This window comes from Neophocaena asiaeorientalis, unplaced genomic scaffold, assembly GCF_003031525.2.
Source record: "Neophocaena asiaeorientalis asiaeorientalis breed wild unplaced genomic scaffold, Neophocaena_asiaeorientalis_V1.1 scaffold240, whole genome shotgun sequence".
Taxonomy (NCBI): Eukaryota; Metazoa; Chordata; class Mammalia; order Artiodactyla; family Phocoenidae; genus Neophocaena; species Neophocaena asiaeorientalis.
In genome coordinates, this window is record NW_020185331.1 from 3,135,439 (window position 1) to 3,150,462 (window position 15,024).

The window sequence follows — 15,024 nt, forward strand, 5'->3', positions numbered from 1 at the left end:
AGGCCCTCTTCAAAAGCCCTGAGCAGTACTCTGCCATGATGTTTGTTACTGTTACTATAGGGTGGCTGATCAGCTACAATGACCATCCCTGGATAGAAATTCTCCGAACATAATGCTAGAAGTGAAGGTGGGGCAGCAGGATTTGAAGGATGAGAGAAAAGAGGCAGAAAGTAGAGGAAAGGTAAAGGAACAAAAGGGAGGAGACAGTAAAAAAAAATAAACAAATCTAGTAAGAACAGGTAATTACCTAAACTTTTCACAGTATCTCTGTAACTGCCCATGTGGTTCCTCCGGCCTGATGATCAATTCCTCCTCACTTTCTAAGACTCTGCCCCAGTGACGCTCTCTGATTCCCATAGTTCTTGCTATTTTCCAGAGCACCATGCAAATATCCCTCTCATCTTACCTGTTACTTTATTATACTTGTTTACCTCCTTTTATTACACTGAAAGCTTGAGGGCAATGACCAAGTCCAATCTCCAGCATAGCTCTGTACGTGGGGCACAAGAGGTACTCCCATGTTTAATGAGTTGATGGTGGTCATATTTATTGGGCACATGCTAGATGCAAGGCAGAGGGCAGGAGAGCTTACAAGTTAAAAGCACAGGGTGTGCTTTTTTTTGAATCCTGACTCTGCCACTAACTAGCTGTATAATCTTGGGAAAGTTACTTAAGCTCTCTAAGCCTGTTTCTTCATCTTTTCACCATCAAATCTACCATCCTACCTGCATCTGTACCCATCTGCTCTGCTTTCCCTCTTGTTAGAATGGAAGAACTGTCTCTGCTCTGATAACAGGCCAATCTCTCTCTCTCTGTTGGTTCACTGATCCACTCCCTCCTGACCCCTCAAAGACTTTGTTTCGGCAATTAGGCCCTCCCTCTCCTGCACTTCAGTGTGCCCCCTCTAACTATCAGTCTCATGAGCCTATGAATGTTTCCTATCTTTTTAAAAATTTTATTTATTTATTTATGGCTGCATTGGGTCTTTGTTGCTACACACAGGCTTTCTCTAGTTGCGGTGAGCGGGGGCTACTCTTTGTTGCGGTGCGCTTCTCATTGTGGTGGCTTCTCTTGCTGTGGAGCACGGGCTCTAGGAACGCGGGCTTCAGTAGTTGTGGCACGCGGGCTCAGAAGTTGTGGTTTGCGGGCTCTAGAGCACAGGCTCAGTAGTTGTGGCGCACGGGTTTAGTTGTTCCGCGGCACGTGGGATCTTCCCAGACCAGGGCTCAAACCCGTGTTCCCTACAATGGCAGGCGGATTCTTCACCACTGTGCCACCAGGGAAGTCCTGTTTCCCATCTTACAAAGAACTTCTGCTTTGAAAGACTTGAGCAAGCCAAATACTCAATGCCTCTATTTCCTTACCTCTCACTCTATCTTTAATCCATTCCAATAAGGCTTTTATCCCTTTGTTATCACTTTACTGAAACTGCCCTTGACAAGGTCATCCAATCCAATGTCATTTCTGAGACTTCATCTTACTTGGCTTCTCAGTAGCTTTTGGACAGAGTCACTTCCTCTTTCTTGAAGCTCTTCCTTCACTTGACTGGCTGCTCCTTTTCCTTTGCTAGTTCATCTCCCTTGTCTTCCACATTCCCAACATTGGCTGCCCCAGGTCTTTTCCTTTGTACCCAGTTACCGAGCACACAGAAGGAATTCAAGAAATTCCTTGACTAGGAATGTGGTTTCCACTCTTAGTGCAGCTGCCTCTCAGCCTAAGGGTTAATTAGGAGGAGCTGTAAAGAAGACCCTATCATTAAGGTTAAAGTAACTTGAGGGATCTCAATACAGCAACAGCCTCCAGCTAAGTGGGAAGAGGTTCTGGAAATGAGGGAGAAGACAGATACTTAAGATCAAAAAGTAAGTTCCCCAGTAAAGGAAGAGACTATGGACTAATGAAAAGACAACTGACTGGGATAGGGGAAGGCAGAAACAGAGAAAAGAGTCTGAGAGCACTGTACAAAGAAAAATAAAGACTGCAATACAGGAAAATAAGAGGTGTTGGGGGGATCTGATATACTTTGAAGGATGTTCTAAATGGACAGGGCTGTGAGAAGCATTCAAGATGTTTTAGAGTTTAAACCTTATGATGCACTTAAAGGTGAGTTAGGTGAGGGTTCAAATAGAGAAACTGGAAACCGTGAGCAGCTTGGGGATGTTACTAGTATGAATGAGTAAACACTTTGGAAACTTAAGTAACTTCGTGATAAGCCAACAGTCAAAAGTATATCTGGGGCTTCCCTGGTGGTGCAGTGGTTGAGAGTCCACATGCCGATGCAGGCGACACGGGTTCGTGCCCCGGTCCGGGAAGATCCCACATGCCATGGAGCGGCTGGGCCTGTGAGCCATGGCTGCTGAGCCTGCGCGTCCGGAGCCTGTGCTCGGCAACGGGAGAGGCCACAACAGTGAGAGGGGCCCACGTACCACAAATAAAGTATATCTGTGAGGAAGGATTAAATATTTTAAATATATATATGCCAATACATACATATATGCTCTTAAATCCACAGATATATGTAATTTAGCAAATAGTTTTCAACCAATCAGAGTACTAAAAATGTCACTGTTGGCATAAATTATTTTGGAAGTAAGTTGGCAAGAGTCAGTTGGGATCCTTCCACCTTGAGCACTTGTAGATTTGAGTTTTCCAACTGTTGCTTCCTACCACCCACTCTCAGAGGTCAAGCAATCCCTCCTTAAGTCAAAACACGCTGCCACTTCGCTGTGGCACAGTGAGAATGTACATAAAGCTGTGCAGTGAAACCCACCTGAATCTGAATCCTGGCTCTCCCACTTACCAACTGTGAGACTTTGGGCAAACCTCAGTTTTCTCATCTGTCAGATGTGGACAATTTGGGGAACTGGAAAAAGTGTCTAAAAGCACCTAGCACATTGTTTGACAAAGTATAAGCGCTCAATTATTTATAATTGCTGTCATCATCCTACTCTTTCCGTTCCTATCTTCCAGACAGCTCACTCCCTGGGCCTCTTCTCTTTTTCCCTATCTATACTTTTTCTGTTTTTTTAAGTAATCTCATTAAATGTCATGACTTTAAATAATGTCTATGTGCTGAAAGAATTTATGTCTATGTGCTGTCAAAATTCATTCGTCCCAAATTTATGTCTCCAGGCCTAACTCCTCTGAACTCTGGCCTGTGTATCAAATTGTGCAGTTGACCTCTGCCTTGTCCCACCTCCCCCACCAACCAACGTCTCCTGCACTCTTCACCATTAATTGAGAAATTACTGGCAACTCGTCCTTCCAGTTGCTCAATCTCAGGGTCATCCTCATCTATTTCACCTCACATCCAATCCACCAGCAAGTCCTACTGGCTCCAACTCCAATATACCTTATATTTGATGTTCAAAATAACTGAGCACTTCTCCTCAACCCCACTCTGCCATCCTGGTGCAAGCTACCATCACCTCTTGCCTGGATCATTACAGTAGCCTCCTAACTGGTCTCTCTGCCTCTGCACCTATGTCTTTTCTCAACGCCACAGAGTGACTCTGTAAAGTTCTAAGATCATGTTGCTCCCCTGCTCAGAAGCTTCCTGGGGCTTCTCGTCTTACTCCGAATGATGGGCTACAAAGCCCATGCCTTTGCTCTAGTTGAACTGGCCTCCTTGCTATTCCTCAAACAACAGGCACACTCTTATACTTGCTGTTCTAGCTGCCTGAAATAATCTCCCCCACCCCCCAAAATGGTTTGGCTGGCTTCCTACAATCATTCAGATCTTCACTCAAAAGTCACTTCCCTGATTCCATAGGTTCTTTTGCCTCCTAATAATATGCATATTTTTACTTATTGTTTGTCTCTCCCCATGGGGGCAGAGATCGCTGCTATAACTCTAGAACGCTGCCTGGAATATAGCAGGAGCTCAACGGTATTTATTGAATAAATGACTGCCCCAGAGTTTTTCATCTTTGGGGTCTTGCTACATCTGGTAAAGTGAACAGTAGTAGTCAACACGCTCAGGTAGCCAGTGGCAGCAGGAATGCCTGTGGCTGAGGCAGGAGGCTAGCTAGAGGCAGGTCCTCTCACTAAGTGCTGCAAAGCCTGGGTGAAATCTGAAACCCATACTTGAAGTCCCTGGAGCTATTCCAGTTTCTCCACCCCTCTGCCTGGAGCTGAGGTGAAGAAATGTTCACAAAGCCACACTACAAACTGCAAAGACTAGTGAGTCACGGGCTAATTATAAGTTAACCATTCCTAGCTACGGTTCTTGACATACATTAAACCCTGTCTCCTAAAAGGAAAACTAGCTTCTGTCCTGAAACAACATGGACTCTGAATGGCTTCTGACTATGGTTGCTGTTTTATGGATTTATATACCAAGATAAAATCCATTACAAGTAACTGAGCTAATTTTTACTGAGCCAACACCCTGAACTAGATGTTACAAAAGCCGAGGATATTGGGTTTTTTCTTATATACTGACAAACTAGAAAGAAAAACCATTATTTCTTTTACATGAACTTTTATATCTTAAAAGACCACAAAACGTTTTACCTTTTAAACTCTATTACCTTTTACTAGTTTGGGAAAGAATTCTTATACCTGAGGCATTCCAAGGAGTCTTCAGAATAATAAATTGCTTCTGTATGTAGAAAAACCATACTTTCAATTTTTAAAAATCTGTCTGGAATATTATGTATCACTTCAGTGTAAAGATGTTATTATTCCATATCAGTCATTCTCCAACTGGTTAACCTAATGGCTCTCTTTAGTGGACCTTAGATCTCACCCAATATCTTGGTGAAAATGTTACTTTCCTGAAAAACATATTCTGATTTGATGTGCAACAGTCATTTAAAATTCAAATTAAAAATTACCCCGAGTGTCTCTGGCCAACCTTCTTCCTGGCATTACCTTAAGGGGAGACGTTTAGGAGCAAGGTTCCCGATGTGGAAGAGGCTGACTCTACAATTTACCAACCACTGCACTGATTTAGAACAACAGGGTCTTGGCCCACACAGAAATTAACTATGGCCATAATTCAAAGGCAGCAAGACAGAGAGACAGTGTGATTAAATACAGAGGTCAATATCAGTATGATCACTAGAGTTTCAAAGATACACAAATACGAATGATACTATGACTATATCCTTTTTATTAATCAGTGTATAGCCAGTGCCTGGGTCATACTATGTGCTGAAGAAATGTTTGCTGAGTAAAGAAATGAATGTACAACCCTGACTGTCCAATTCAGGCATGTGAACCTCTCCTCGAGGTAGAAAAGGACTATGATATGCTAAAATGAGATTCTCTCAGGGCCACAGGATGTAGTTCTAATAAGGGCTTCTAAAAGTAACTTGTATTGGTAAATCTGAAAAGTCTGTGGACTAATGCTGAATATTTCTACTGTTTCAGAAGCCAAACTATTTATCAGATTTGAAGGTACCATTTTTGGTTTTGTTTTGTCCATGCCCCGCAGCTTGCGGGATCTCAGTTCCCCGACCAGGGATTAAACCCAGGCCACGGCGGTGAAAGCCCGGAATCCTAACCGCTAGGCCACCAGGGAACTCAATTATTATTATATGCTTAAATTATTAAGCAATTTATTATTCTGAAGACTCCTTGGAATGCCTCAGGTATAAGAATTCTTTCCCAAACTAGTAAGGTACTGTGTTTTAGATATGGACTTCTACTTGTTAATTAGCAACTCATCTGACCAGAAGCTCCTGGAAGGCAGACAACACATCTATGTTTATTACTATATACCCTGCCCTTAACACAGTGCCTGCCACATGGTAAAAACTTAACCAACATTTGCTGGATGAATGAGTGATTGACTCGATATCATCCTGAAGCCTACAATGACATATCATTCCCCAACACACTATACTCACAAATGCCTCCTAGTATTCTACCCTGACTCTACATGATAATTCCAGACTTAAAACTCCTAATTCTCAGACATAGCCAAACACTAGCTTATCTAAAACTACTAATAAAGGACTTTCTATTTCCAATAATTGAAGTTTAGGCCAACCATCCCACAGAAAGAAAGCTTAAAAAGTTAGACGAACTATTTAAAAATCTTAAAACTATCATCAATGACAAGATGGTAGAGTACAGGCCAAAACCAAAAGGAAAACTAGAATCCAGAGAGGTAAATAACCACAGAAACTACAATGCCCTGGGGCATCTACCAGTCCCAGAAAACTCAGCTTTTGTTTCAATGGCCCTCTGAGGAGAAGAGGTCGATAACCCAAAGCCCAAGGCAAGGTAAGGAGTCTAAAAGGAGACCTTTTCTATAAATAAGCTAAGATTCCAGAGACTCCTGAGAGAGAATCAGAACTGGACCAGCCCTCCTGAAAAATTACATCTCGGGCTCTAATACCTTCACCGTCCAAGGTACTTTAAGCCTTGAAATTAGTTTAAGGTGGAGGTGGACTGAGAATGATATCGTTTCCATGTGGGAATTCCTCCTTAGCGTTCCTTAAGGAATTTATATTACGATAATATTTATATAATTTATATTACGATCTTAACGATTTCTGAATCGTAAGAAAAAATCAGCCGAGAAATCTGGAAAAAAAAGGAGAAAATACTATAATTCTCTGTGAGAATAAAGCTTAACAATAAATGTAGAGACATTACTGGTTTGAAAGAATCTACCAGTGTCAAGTTGAAAGCAAGAGCAGAAAATACTGACCCACAGAGTAACGATTAAGGTTGACCGGGACAAAAGTACATAGGAGAAAAGTGACTAGGATCTAATCAGTTAGTATTGCTTGTAACTGTTGCTATGTTATGAATGTGTTTATAAAGCACGTGCGTTCATGGCCCTGTGCGCTAACAGTGAGTCACTCTTGCAAATAAAATAAATACTAATAAGGGGCTTCCCTGGCGGTGCAGTGGTTGAGAGTCCGCCTACCGATGCAGGGGACACGGGTTCATGGCCCGGTCTGGGAAGATCCCACATGCCGTGGAGCGGCTGGGCCCGTGAGCCATGGCCACTGAGCCTGCGCATCCGGAGCAATGGCCTGCGCATCCGGAGCAACGGGAGAGGCCACACAGTGAGAGGCCCGCGTACCGCAAAAATAAATAAAAATAAATACTAATAAGCTTATTTGCACAGTGTATTTTATATAAACCTTGTAAGTGATGGTCCAAGAAATATCAAATTTTAGAAGTAAAATAAGTCCTTAAATTGGCAATTCTGACACATGATTCTGTGTAGCATTGAATCTTGCTCAGAGGCAAATGTTCCATTATTTTAATACTACTCAAAAATGTTTGCTCAGTGTTTTCCAGTGTTCGTATTTGCTATAGGTTATAGTTCTTTGTAAGTATTTTAACAAGAGAAATGCAGAGAAGATGTGAATATTAAATATTGAATCATTATGTTGTATTACCTGAAATTAACATCATATTGTATGTTAATTATTTCAGTTAAAAAATTTTTCAAAGATGTGAATATTGTCACAAATTTATTGTCTAAAATTTGAATTAGCAAAACAATATTGATTCCAATGGCAAAGTCAAAATCAGAGCAAGTAGACAAAATATTTTCACTGTTAAAAAAGAATATAAGCACACATATGTATAACTGAATCACTTTGCTGTATGGCAGAAATTAACACAACATTGTAAATCACCTATACTTCATTAAAATTTAAAAACAGAAATATTCAATGCAAATAGTTGCTAGAAAATAAAAAAAGAAAACCTGTCTGTAAAAAAAAAAAAAAAAAAGAAAGATTATGAGCTTATGCAAAGCAACATGTACCCTAATGGCCCCATCTGAAGATGTTTTTGGATACATTCTTAACACTCAACCAACATCAAAGGAAACTTTTTTCTATGTCTGGAATATTAGTCACAAAATAAAGATCAACTAATACTTTGTGTATTTAAAATTTTGTTTTAAAAATCACTTTAAATACTAAATATTTGTGGTATGATTTTACAGTTTTTAAATTATTTTTATTTAACATTTATTTTGTGTTAATATTTCCTTATTTTAATGTTTTATATTATCAGATGTCTAGTATCATGTTATTTTTCTAATTTTGATAAATATTTTTGAGTTATGTAAGATATTAGGGTTAAGGGAACTCTACTATTTCTGCAACTTCTCTATAAATCCAAAATTATTTTAAAGTAAAAAGTAAAAAATAGGGACTTCCCTGGAGGTGCAGTGGTTAAGAATTCGCCTGCCAATGCAGGGGATGCGGGTTCGAGCCCTGGGCAGGGAAGATCCCATGTGCCACAGAGCAACTAAGCCTGTGCGCCACAACTACTGAGCCTGCGCTCTGGAGCCCACGAGCCACAACTACTGAAGCCTGCAGCGCCTAGAGCCCATGCTCCGCAACTAGAGAAGCCACTGCAATGAGAAGCCCGCGCACCGCAACGAAGAGTAGTCCCCGCTTGCTGCAACTATAGAAAGCCCTCGCGCAGCAACGAAGACCCAACGCAGCCAAAAACAAATAAATAAAATTTTTTTTTAAAAAGTAGAAAATATTTCAAAGTTAATTATCAGGTAGAGAATTTTACATGTCATTAAAATATATAATCTCATAATATTTTGGTTCATAATAATACAAACTTATGCATTTATTTCATATGTATGTGTATATATACATAAAATCTCTGACACTTTTAGTATAATCCTAACACAGGAAAATTGTTCACTGTTGATTATTACAGTCATTACTGTTATTACTTAAGAACATGTAAATAAAAGTTTTTTTTAAAATACAGAATAATTTATAATTTCAGGAATTCCAATTTCTTGTTCCTGAATCTCAAAGATTACTATCCTTCAGAAATTGGGAAACATTAGCTGACCAGAAGCAGCTGACAGAAAGAAGTGCAAATCCTCTCTGGAGACAGGTGCCTTCATCTCCGGTCTTAATGTTTTCCAAATACTATGACTAGCACACAGTAAAAGGTAACCAGACACACGAGGAGTCTAGACCACATGAATAAGAACCATGTGACACCAAAAACAGTCCCACTAAGACTTAATATCTTGGAATTATCATATGCAGACTATAAAATAACTATTCTTACCATAAGTAAAGAAAATAAAAAACAAGCTGAAAGATACCTACAGGAAATAGAAAACTATAAAAGGTAACATCAGATTTGAAAAAAAATACAGCTTCTAGGAAATGAGTCCTCATGATGTAATAATTCCAGAGTTTTAAGGAGCAATATGAAGAACAGTATAAAGGCTATATATATTTAAGTGTGAGCTATATGTAAATCTATATACCATCCTATACTTAAATTGAATCCATTCAATGTATTCCCTGTTGATCTAACTAGATTCACACTTATATGCATAAGGTGGAGCTGAATGTAAACCAAACCGTCACGTGTATCCTGCTCTAAAACCACCAAGCACAAACCAGAGCCCTCAGTTGACTACAGTTCAAATAAATAAAGCCATACCCTTTCTTCTTATACTTAAGTCTTACAATTAGAAGTGCTTCTTAATTATATTTCTTCTAATTTCTCAAACCCCTATTAAATGCCTACCACATGATAAGCATAGCTAGGCATTTGTCCATACATTTTCTTATTTAAAAAAAGAAGAAGAATAAAAAGAAGAGGAAGGAGGAGCAATAGCTACAATAAAGAACCTAATTTTGGGTCTGGCACAGCACTGGACTATTTTGCTACCACTGACTGTGTCTGACAAGGGGACCAGCATCTCAGCACTGACAGTCCTTAGCTCTCCAGTAGTCCAAGTTCAAAGTAACAATGGAGGAAGGAGATCTTTGAAAGTTCTGGAAGGTAGAGCAGAAACTTCAACTTCATTCAGTTAAACTAAATTCACCAAGTATTTACTGAGTCTACTACCTGTTGGATACTATACCAGGTGTGTGGGAAATGACAAACCAACTAATGTACAGTATCTGTCTTTTCATTAGGCTTAAAATTTTCATTGAGAGGCATATAAACAACTAAATATAATGTCAATCAGGATTAGATAAATACTGTATCAAAGTTCTTTAAATCTTATGCCTTAAATTTCAAGGTTAGAGATTGTATGGGACTGGATTGGAGGGGTAAAGCCTGGTGCTCAAACTGATTAATTCTGCCTCTTTCAAGGGACTTCTTGTATTGCTGGATATACTTTTTATGAAGACAGAAAAAGATGACCTTAAGAGGAACTGTCAGTGATTGCAAGAAATAAGTAATTTCATCATACTAGCAATTGATACAAATAATACACCTATTGAAAAGCAATCAAGTCAATATTAATACAGCCAATGCTGTATTTGGTGAATGCAAATAAAGGACAGTTTCCTGATTAAGACTATACACACCTACTGCAGGTCTTTCACAGCATTAAACTTTTAGAACTTAAAAAAAAACATAGTAAGAACACGAGCTGAATTATTAGTCCTGAAAAAGAAGGTCAATTGAACAAAAAAGAATACCAATTTCATCCCTCAGTACCAGTCCATTACTCCACATAGTCCTTTAAAAACACTGCACGCTGCTTTTATGCATAGAAGACATAATATTTCTCTGGAACACTACTAATTCTAGTAAGTATCATTATTGAGAAATTTTTGCTACCTGGAATTTGGGAGAGTTTTGTTCTCTGTCACCTGTATATCTAACGCAAGAACAGTTTACAAGTATATCTCAAAACTTGTATGTATGGAAGGTGACGGAGAATCTGGGGCTTGCTATGGCTTTGAGGATGTAGCGCTGAGCCAAAGTTCCCTCAGGATTCCATTTCAGGCACTCTGAAATCGTCAAGGTATCTGGCATTCCCCAAGAGTTCAGATACTCATATTAAATGAACACCCTCTTGAGGACATGTCTAGGTGCTCACCCTCGTGCTTTACCTTGAGAGCAAATGTCACCACTGCCCTGTTGAGCACAAATGACCCAGGGGCCCAGTGATCTGGCTGGTCCCTAATTCATCATCCTGCATGTGCTCCAGGACACCCTCCCGGGCCACGCCTCTGAGTTTGGAGTTCCCGCAGAACTGTGCCCACTTGCACAGCAATTCTTGCCTGAGCATATTTTAGACAGAGGTTTCCTCTCTTTCTGTAATCCGTCTGCTTTCCAACTTCCAGAAAATTACTCGCCTTCTGGCCTTCTGATAATACTCTTTCTTCTTGGAATTTTTTATTATTTTTTTTTCATTCACTTTTAGAGATCTAAAGGACAAGGGAAAGTTGGTATGTGTACTTGGTCTGCCATCTTGATTTAGTCTCTCTGGGTCACCATTACCTTGTTTTCATTTATTAGGATCCTGCAACTCCTAGACCCACAGAGTGCTTTTTATTATTGACTTTCCTAAGGACATGTAGGTTCAGAGCTCTCTGGCATGCATGCCAAAAGGCATGCAGTCATGCTCTCCTCAGGCCCTAGACCAGTTGCTATTATCTCACTCTTTTCTTCTTCCTACTTTATAAATTATTTCTCTTGATAGGCTGGTGAATACAAATGAAGTCTCCAGAGCCTGGTCACCCCCAAGTTAAGAGACAGCATTTCAATTTTTGAATGTGCAAGGTGGGAAACAGTAAACCATAGTAGTTAAAGACATGGGCTCGATTCCCGGTTCCCTTAGCAAGCTACTTAATCTTTGCAAGTCTCGGTTTCCTCATCTATAAAGTAGCCATATGAATTAACCCAGTACCTTCAAGGTAACTGTGAAGATTCTTTGTGACAAATGCTTATTAATACATTATAAATGTTTGTTATTATTATTGAAACTTAGTCCCTGGACCACAAAGATACAACATACTGTTTTCTCATGAGTCTTAGCCTGGAAGTCTTTAGTCCTGAGCAGAGTCTGGTTAAAGTTAGTTATATCTGGGGACTTCCATCTGCACAACTGCTATGGATGTCACTGAGGTCTGAGCTTTTTTACCTGAGCAGCAAATGGAGTTAGGAGGCTATAGTGGTCATAGGATACATTCAGACAGAGCCATCTAATTGTGGTGACAGAGCGAGAAGTTAGGTAATAAAAAGCAAACCATTCCTTAACTGTCCATCATAGATGGTAACATATCCCTAAAAGCCTGGGTAGGCTGTTACTTGGACTTGAGGGTGTCAAGAAACAAGTATATACTATCTCCTCATCACTTACCTCTAAGCTGCTGGAGTTCCATGTTCAAACTCTCAATGTTACTCTCGTAGAACTCAAGATTCTCAGGGGTCTCTGCCCTTAGTGATTCCTCTTGCTTCTCCTCTAGCAGTAAGTTCAGCTCTTCTTGAGCCCTGCAGCACATATCCAAGTCCTGTTCCATCTCCTGAATCCTCACCAAGACTAAGGGACACTGGGAAGTCTGGTCCAAAGTTTTCTCCATGTTCTCAGGGCCCTCCTTTTCTAGGCTCTCCCAGCCAGGACGGTTACAGGTTAGGAGCTTGGGGGGTACTGCATTCGTTCTTTGCTGGGCCGAGGGAGGCAGGGGAGCGGGGCGAGAGGGTCGCATTGCCAAGGGTGGTTCCGGTCTCAGGCTCTGGTCCACTGGCAAATGGGGAGGAGTGGATGCTGGAGTACAGGGACGGGGTGGCGGTGGCCTTAGAGCCTTTCTCCTCTCAGGCAGCTCCTGCTGGATGATTAGCTTCGAGGAACCTCGGAAAATATCCTTTTCGGAGTTAAAGTCCATGATTGAAAAGTGGCGCAAAATTTTATCTGGTTCTGTGCCGGGCCCTGACAAGCTCTTCTCAAACTCTATCAGTTGTTGTGTCAACTTAGAATCCAGGTCCGTGTTGCCGTCTCCCTGTGAAAGTGCCACTGCTTCCACAGCAGGTGTCTTGTCTTGCAGACCAGGCTTCATCTCTGATCTCTCTGATGCAGAGCAAAAGCTGGAAGCATTTTCTTTGGGTGTGAGGTGCTTTTTCACACACCTCGCCATGCCCTGGAGCTGAGGGCTCAACTGGCTGGGTCTGACTGCCCTGGAGGCTAAACGGGAAAAGGTGCTATGAAGAGGTGGCACTGGCTTCTGAAGGGTTTTCGGCTGGGAGTATGTTCTTCTGGGAGGTAGGCTGGAGTAGTCTCTAGTCCTTGCTTCTAGAGGAAGAGGGTCAGAGTACTGGTTGGGGCAGGGGTTGCTTCCTCCTCCTATAGAATAATACTGGTTTTTCTGCAATTCGGGATGAAAAGGTACTGGAGTTTGGGACGTAACACCATTTACCACCTCTGAAGGATCCTTTGTGGAAGAGTATTTGGTAAGAAGCTGTTCGTGCCCTGAACCTGTGCTTCTTGGGGGCCCCTCTGAGGTGCCCACATCCCAGTGAGAGTTTTTGTCTTCTTCATACTCAGAAGTCAGATGCTCCAGTGGGGAAGTGGATGTTTCAGAAATAACTGAGTTGGACTTCTCTGCTTTATACTCATGAGATTCATGTCTTTTTCCTTCCACTTCTAAGAAGTCCTCTGAACAATCCAAAGATGTGTCAGGGATGTTGGTGAGGCTGCTTTCCTGTGGCAGATCCACGGTTTCCTCCACCCTTGTTTGAGGACATAACTTTACAAAGCGGTAAGGAAAGATGCCTGTCCTGCCCTTCAGTGATCCTTCTAGCCAGCCATCTTCCAGGGTCCCCAGGATTCGGATTTTATCGCCTACTTCGAAATCCAACTCATTTGGCTCCAGGGCTTGGAATCTGTAGAGGGCAATCCCATAGGTGCCTGGCTGCTCGCCTTCCTCTTCTGGCTGTCTCTCTTCTCCTGTGTTGGTACCTACTTCACCGTTAGTAATGCAGTCATCGCAATTTCCAGAACTTACTGACTCATCCACAGTCCTCAGGGGCCCCAAAAGCTCTACAAAACCTTCCGGAAAAATGCCTCTTCGACCCTCTAACTCCCCTTCAAACCAGCCTGGTTCAGGAACTCCAATAATGGTAATCACATCCCCTTCTCTGAAGTCCAGCTCCTCATCCAGCTGGGCAGAGAGACCCATCAGTGCCCGGGCCTGTCCCATTGAATACTCGGGAATCTGGAGAAGGGCACTCTGTGAGTGCCACTGCCGACTCTGTGAGGAGAGGCAGAGCTCCCTAACACATGAGGATGGGAAGAAGCCCCGGGCACCCCAGCAGCTCCGGCCCTGCAGCCACCCGGCAGTGGGAGTGCCATCGAGAACCACTAGGTCACCTGAAGAAAGAGAAGAGAAGCAAAGATAATGACCTCGGTTATCACCTCAGCAGGATACTGGTATAACTAACTAACAGTGCAACTCACCATCTTAAATAGCTACCACATTCATGGGAATATAAACCTAGAGTTTTAAGTGCATGAACACTTTTTGACAATTTAGTGACAATATAGTGAACATTCCTGTAAACCCATGGCTTTCAAAATGTGGTCTGCTGAACCCTGGGGGTGGATCCTTAAGATCCTTTCAGAGGGTCTGTGAGGTCAAAACGATCATATTTTCTTCATACACTTCATATACTTCAGTCAAAACAATGTAACGAGGCAAACTGAATATAGATTCAAGTAAAAGAATCTAGATTTCTTCTATTAAACCAAGTATTAAAGACATCTGCAAAAACTGCAAACCAATGTTACTCTTCTCACTAAATTTTTTTTTGTTTAGGAAACTAGTTATTTTTCATAAACTTATTTATGTTATTAATGCTAATATGAGTTTTTAAAAATAAATTGGTAATTTAAAAGATTTCTCAGCTTTAACAGCTAATATGGTAAATATCAATAGACTCACACAAGCAAGTGCTCTTTAGGGTCTCAAAAACTTCTAAGAATGTAAAGGCATCCTAAGATCAAAAAGTTAGAGAAATGCTACTACCAGCAATAGTCTGTACCACTGGATTCATTTATAAATGATGAAGAATATAGTCATGGCCACTATAGTCCTTTGAATAGATGGATCTAATTTCTCACACTAAATTATATTCAATATCAAAAATCGAACAAAGAAAGAATCTTCAGGAATGGGTTGGAAGTGTAGGGTGTGGACAACAAACTGTTCATTTATTTTCTCCAGAGCCCTTCTTTTTTTTTTAAAACATCTTTATTGGAGTATAATTGTTTTACAATGGTGTGTTAGTTTCTGCTTTATAACAAAGTGAATTAGTTAT

At 41.0% G+C, this 15,024-nt stretch overlaps 1 protein-coding gene across 2 annotated transcripts in view; it reads right to left on the reverse strand.

Moving 5' to 3' along the window:
- The window catches only part of DNMBP (dynamin binding protein), a 108,164-nt gene that overhangs the window by 52,071 nt on the left and 41,069 nt on the right, over window positions 1–15,024 (reverse strand). The window contains exon 4 of one of the 2 annotated variants that reach the window (XM_024735029.1): window positions 12,074–14,077. The exons of the other annotated variant lie outside the window; for it this stretch is intronic. Within the exon in view, the coding sequence (XP_024590797.1) occupies window positions 12,074–14,077 (2,004 nt within the window). The remainder of the gene's footprint in view (window positions 1–12,073; window positions 14,078–15,024) is intronic. 2 annotated transcript variants of the gene reach the window in all.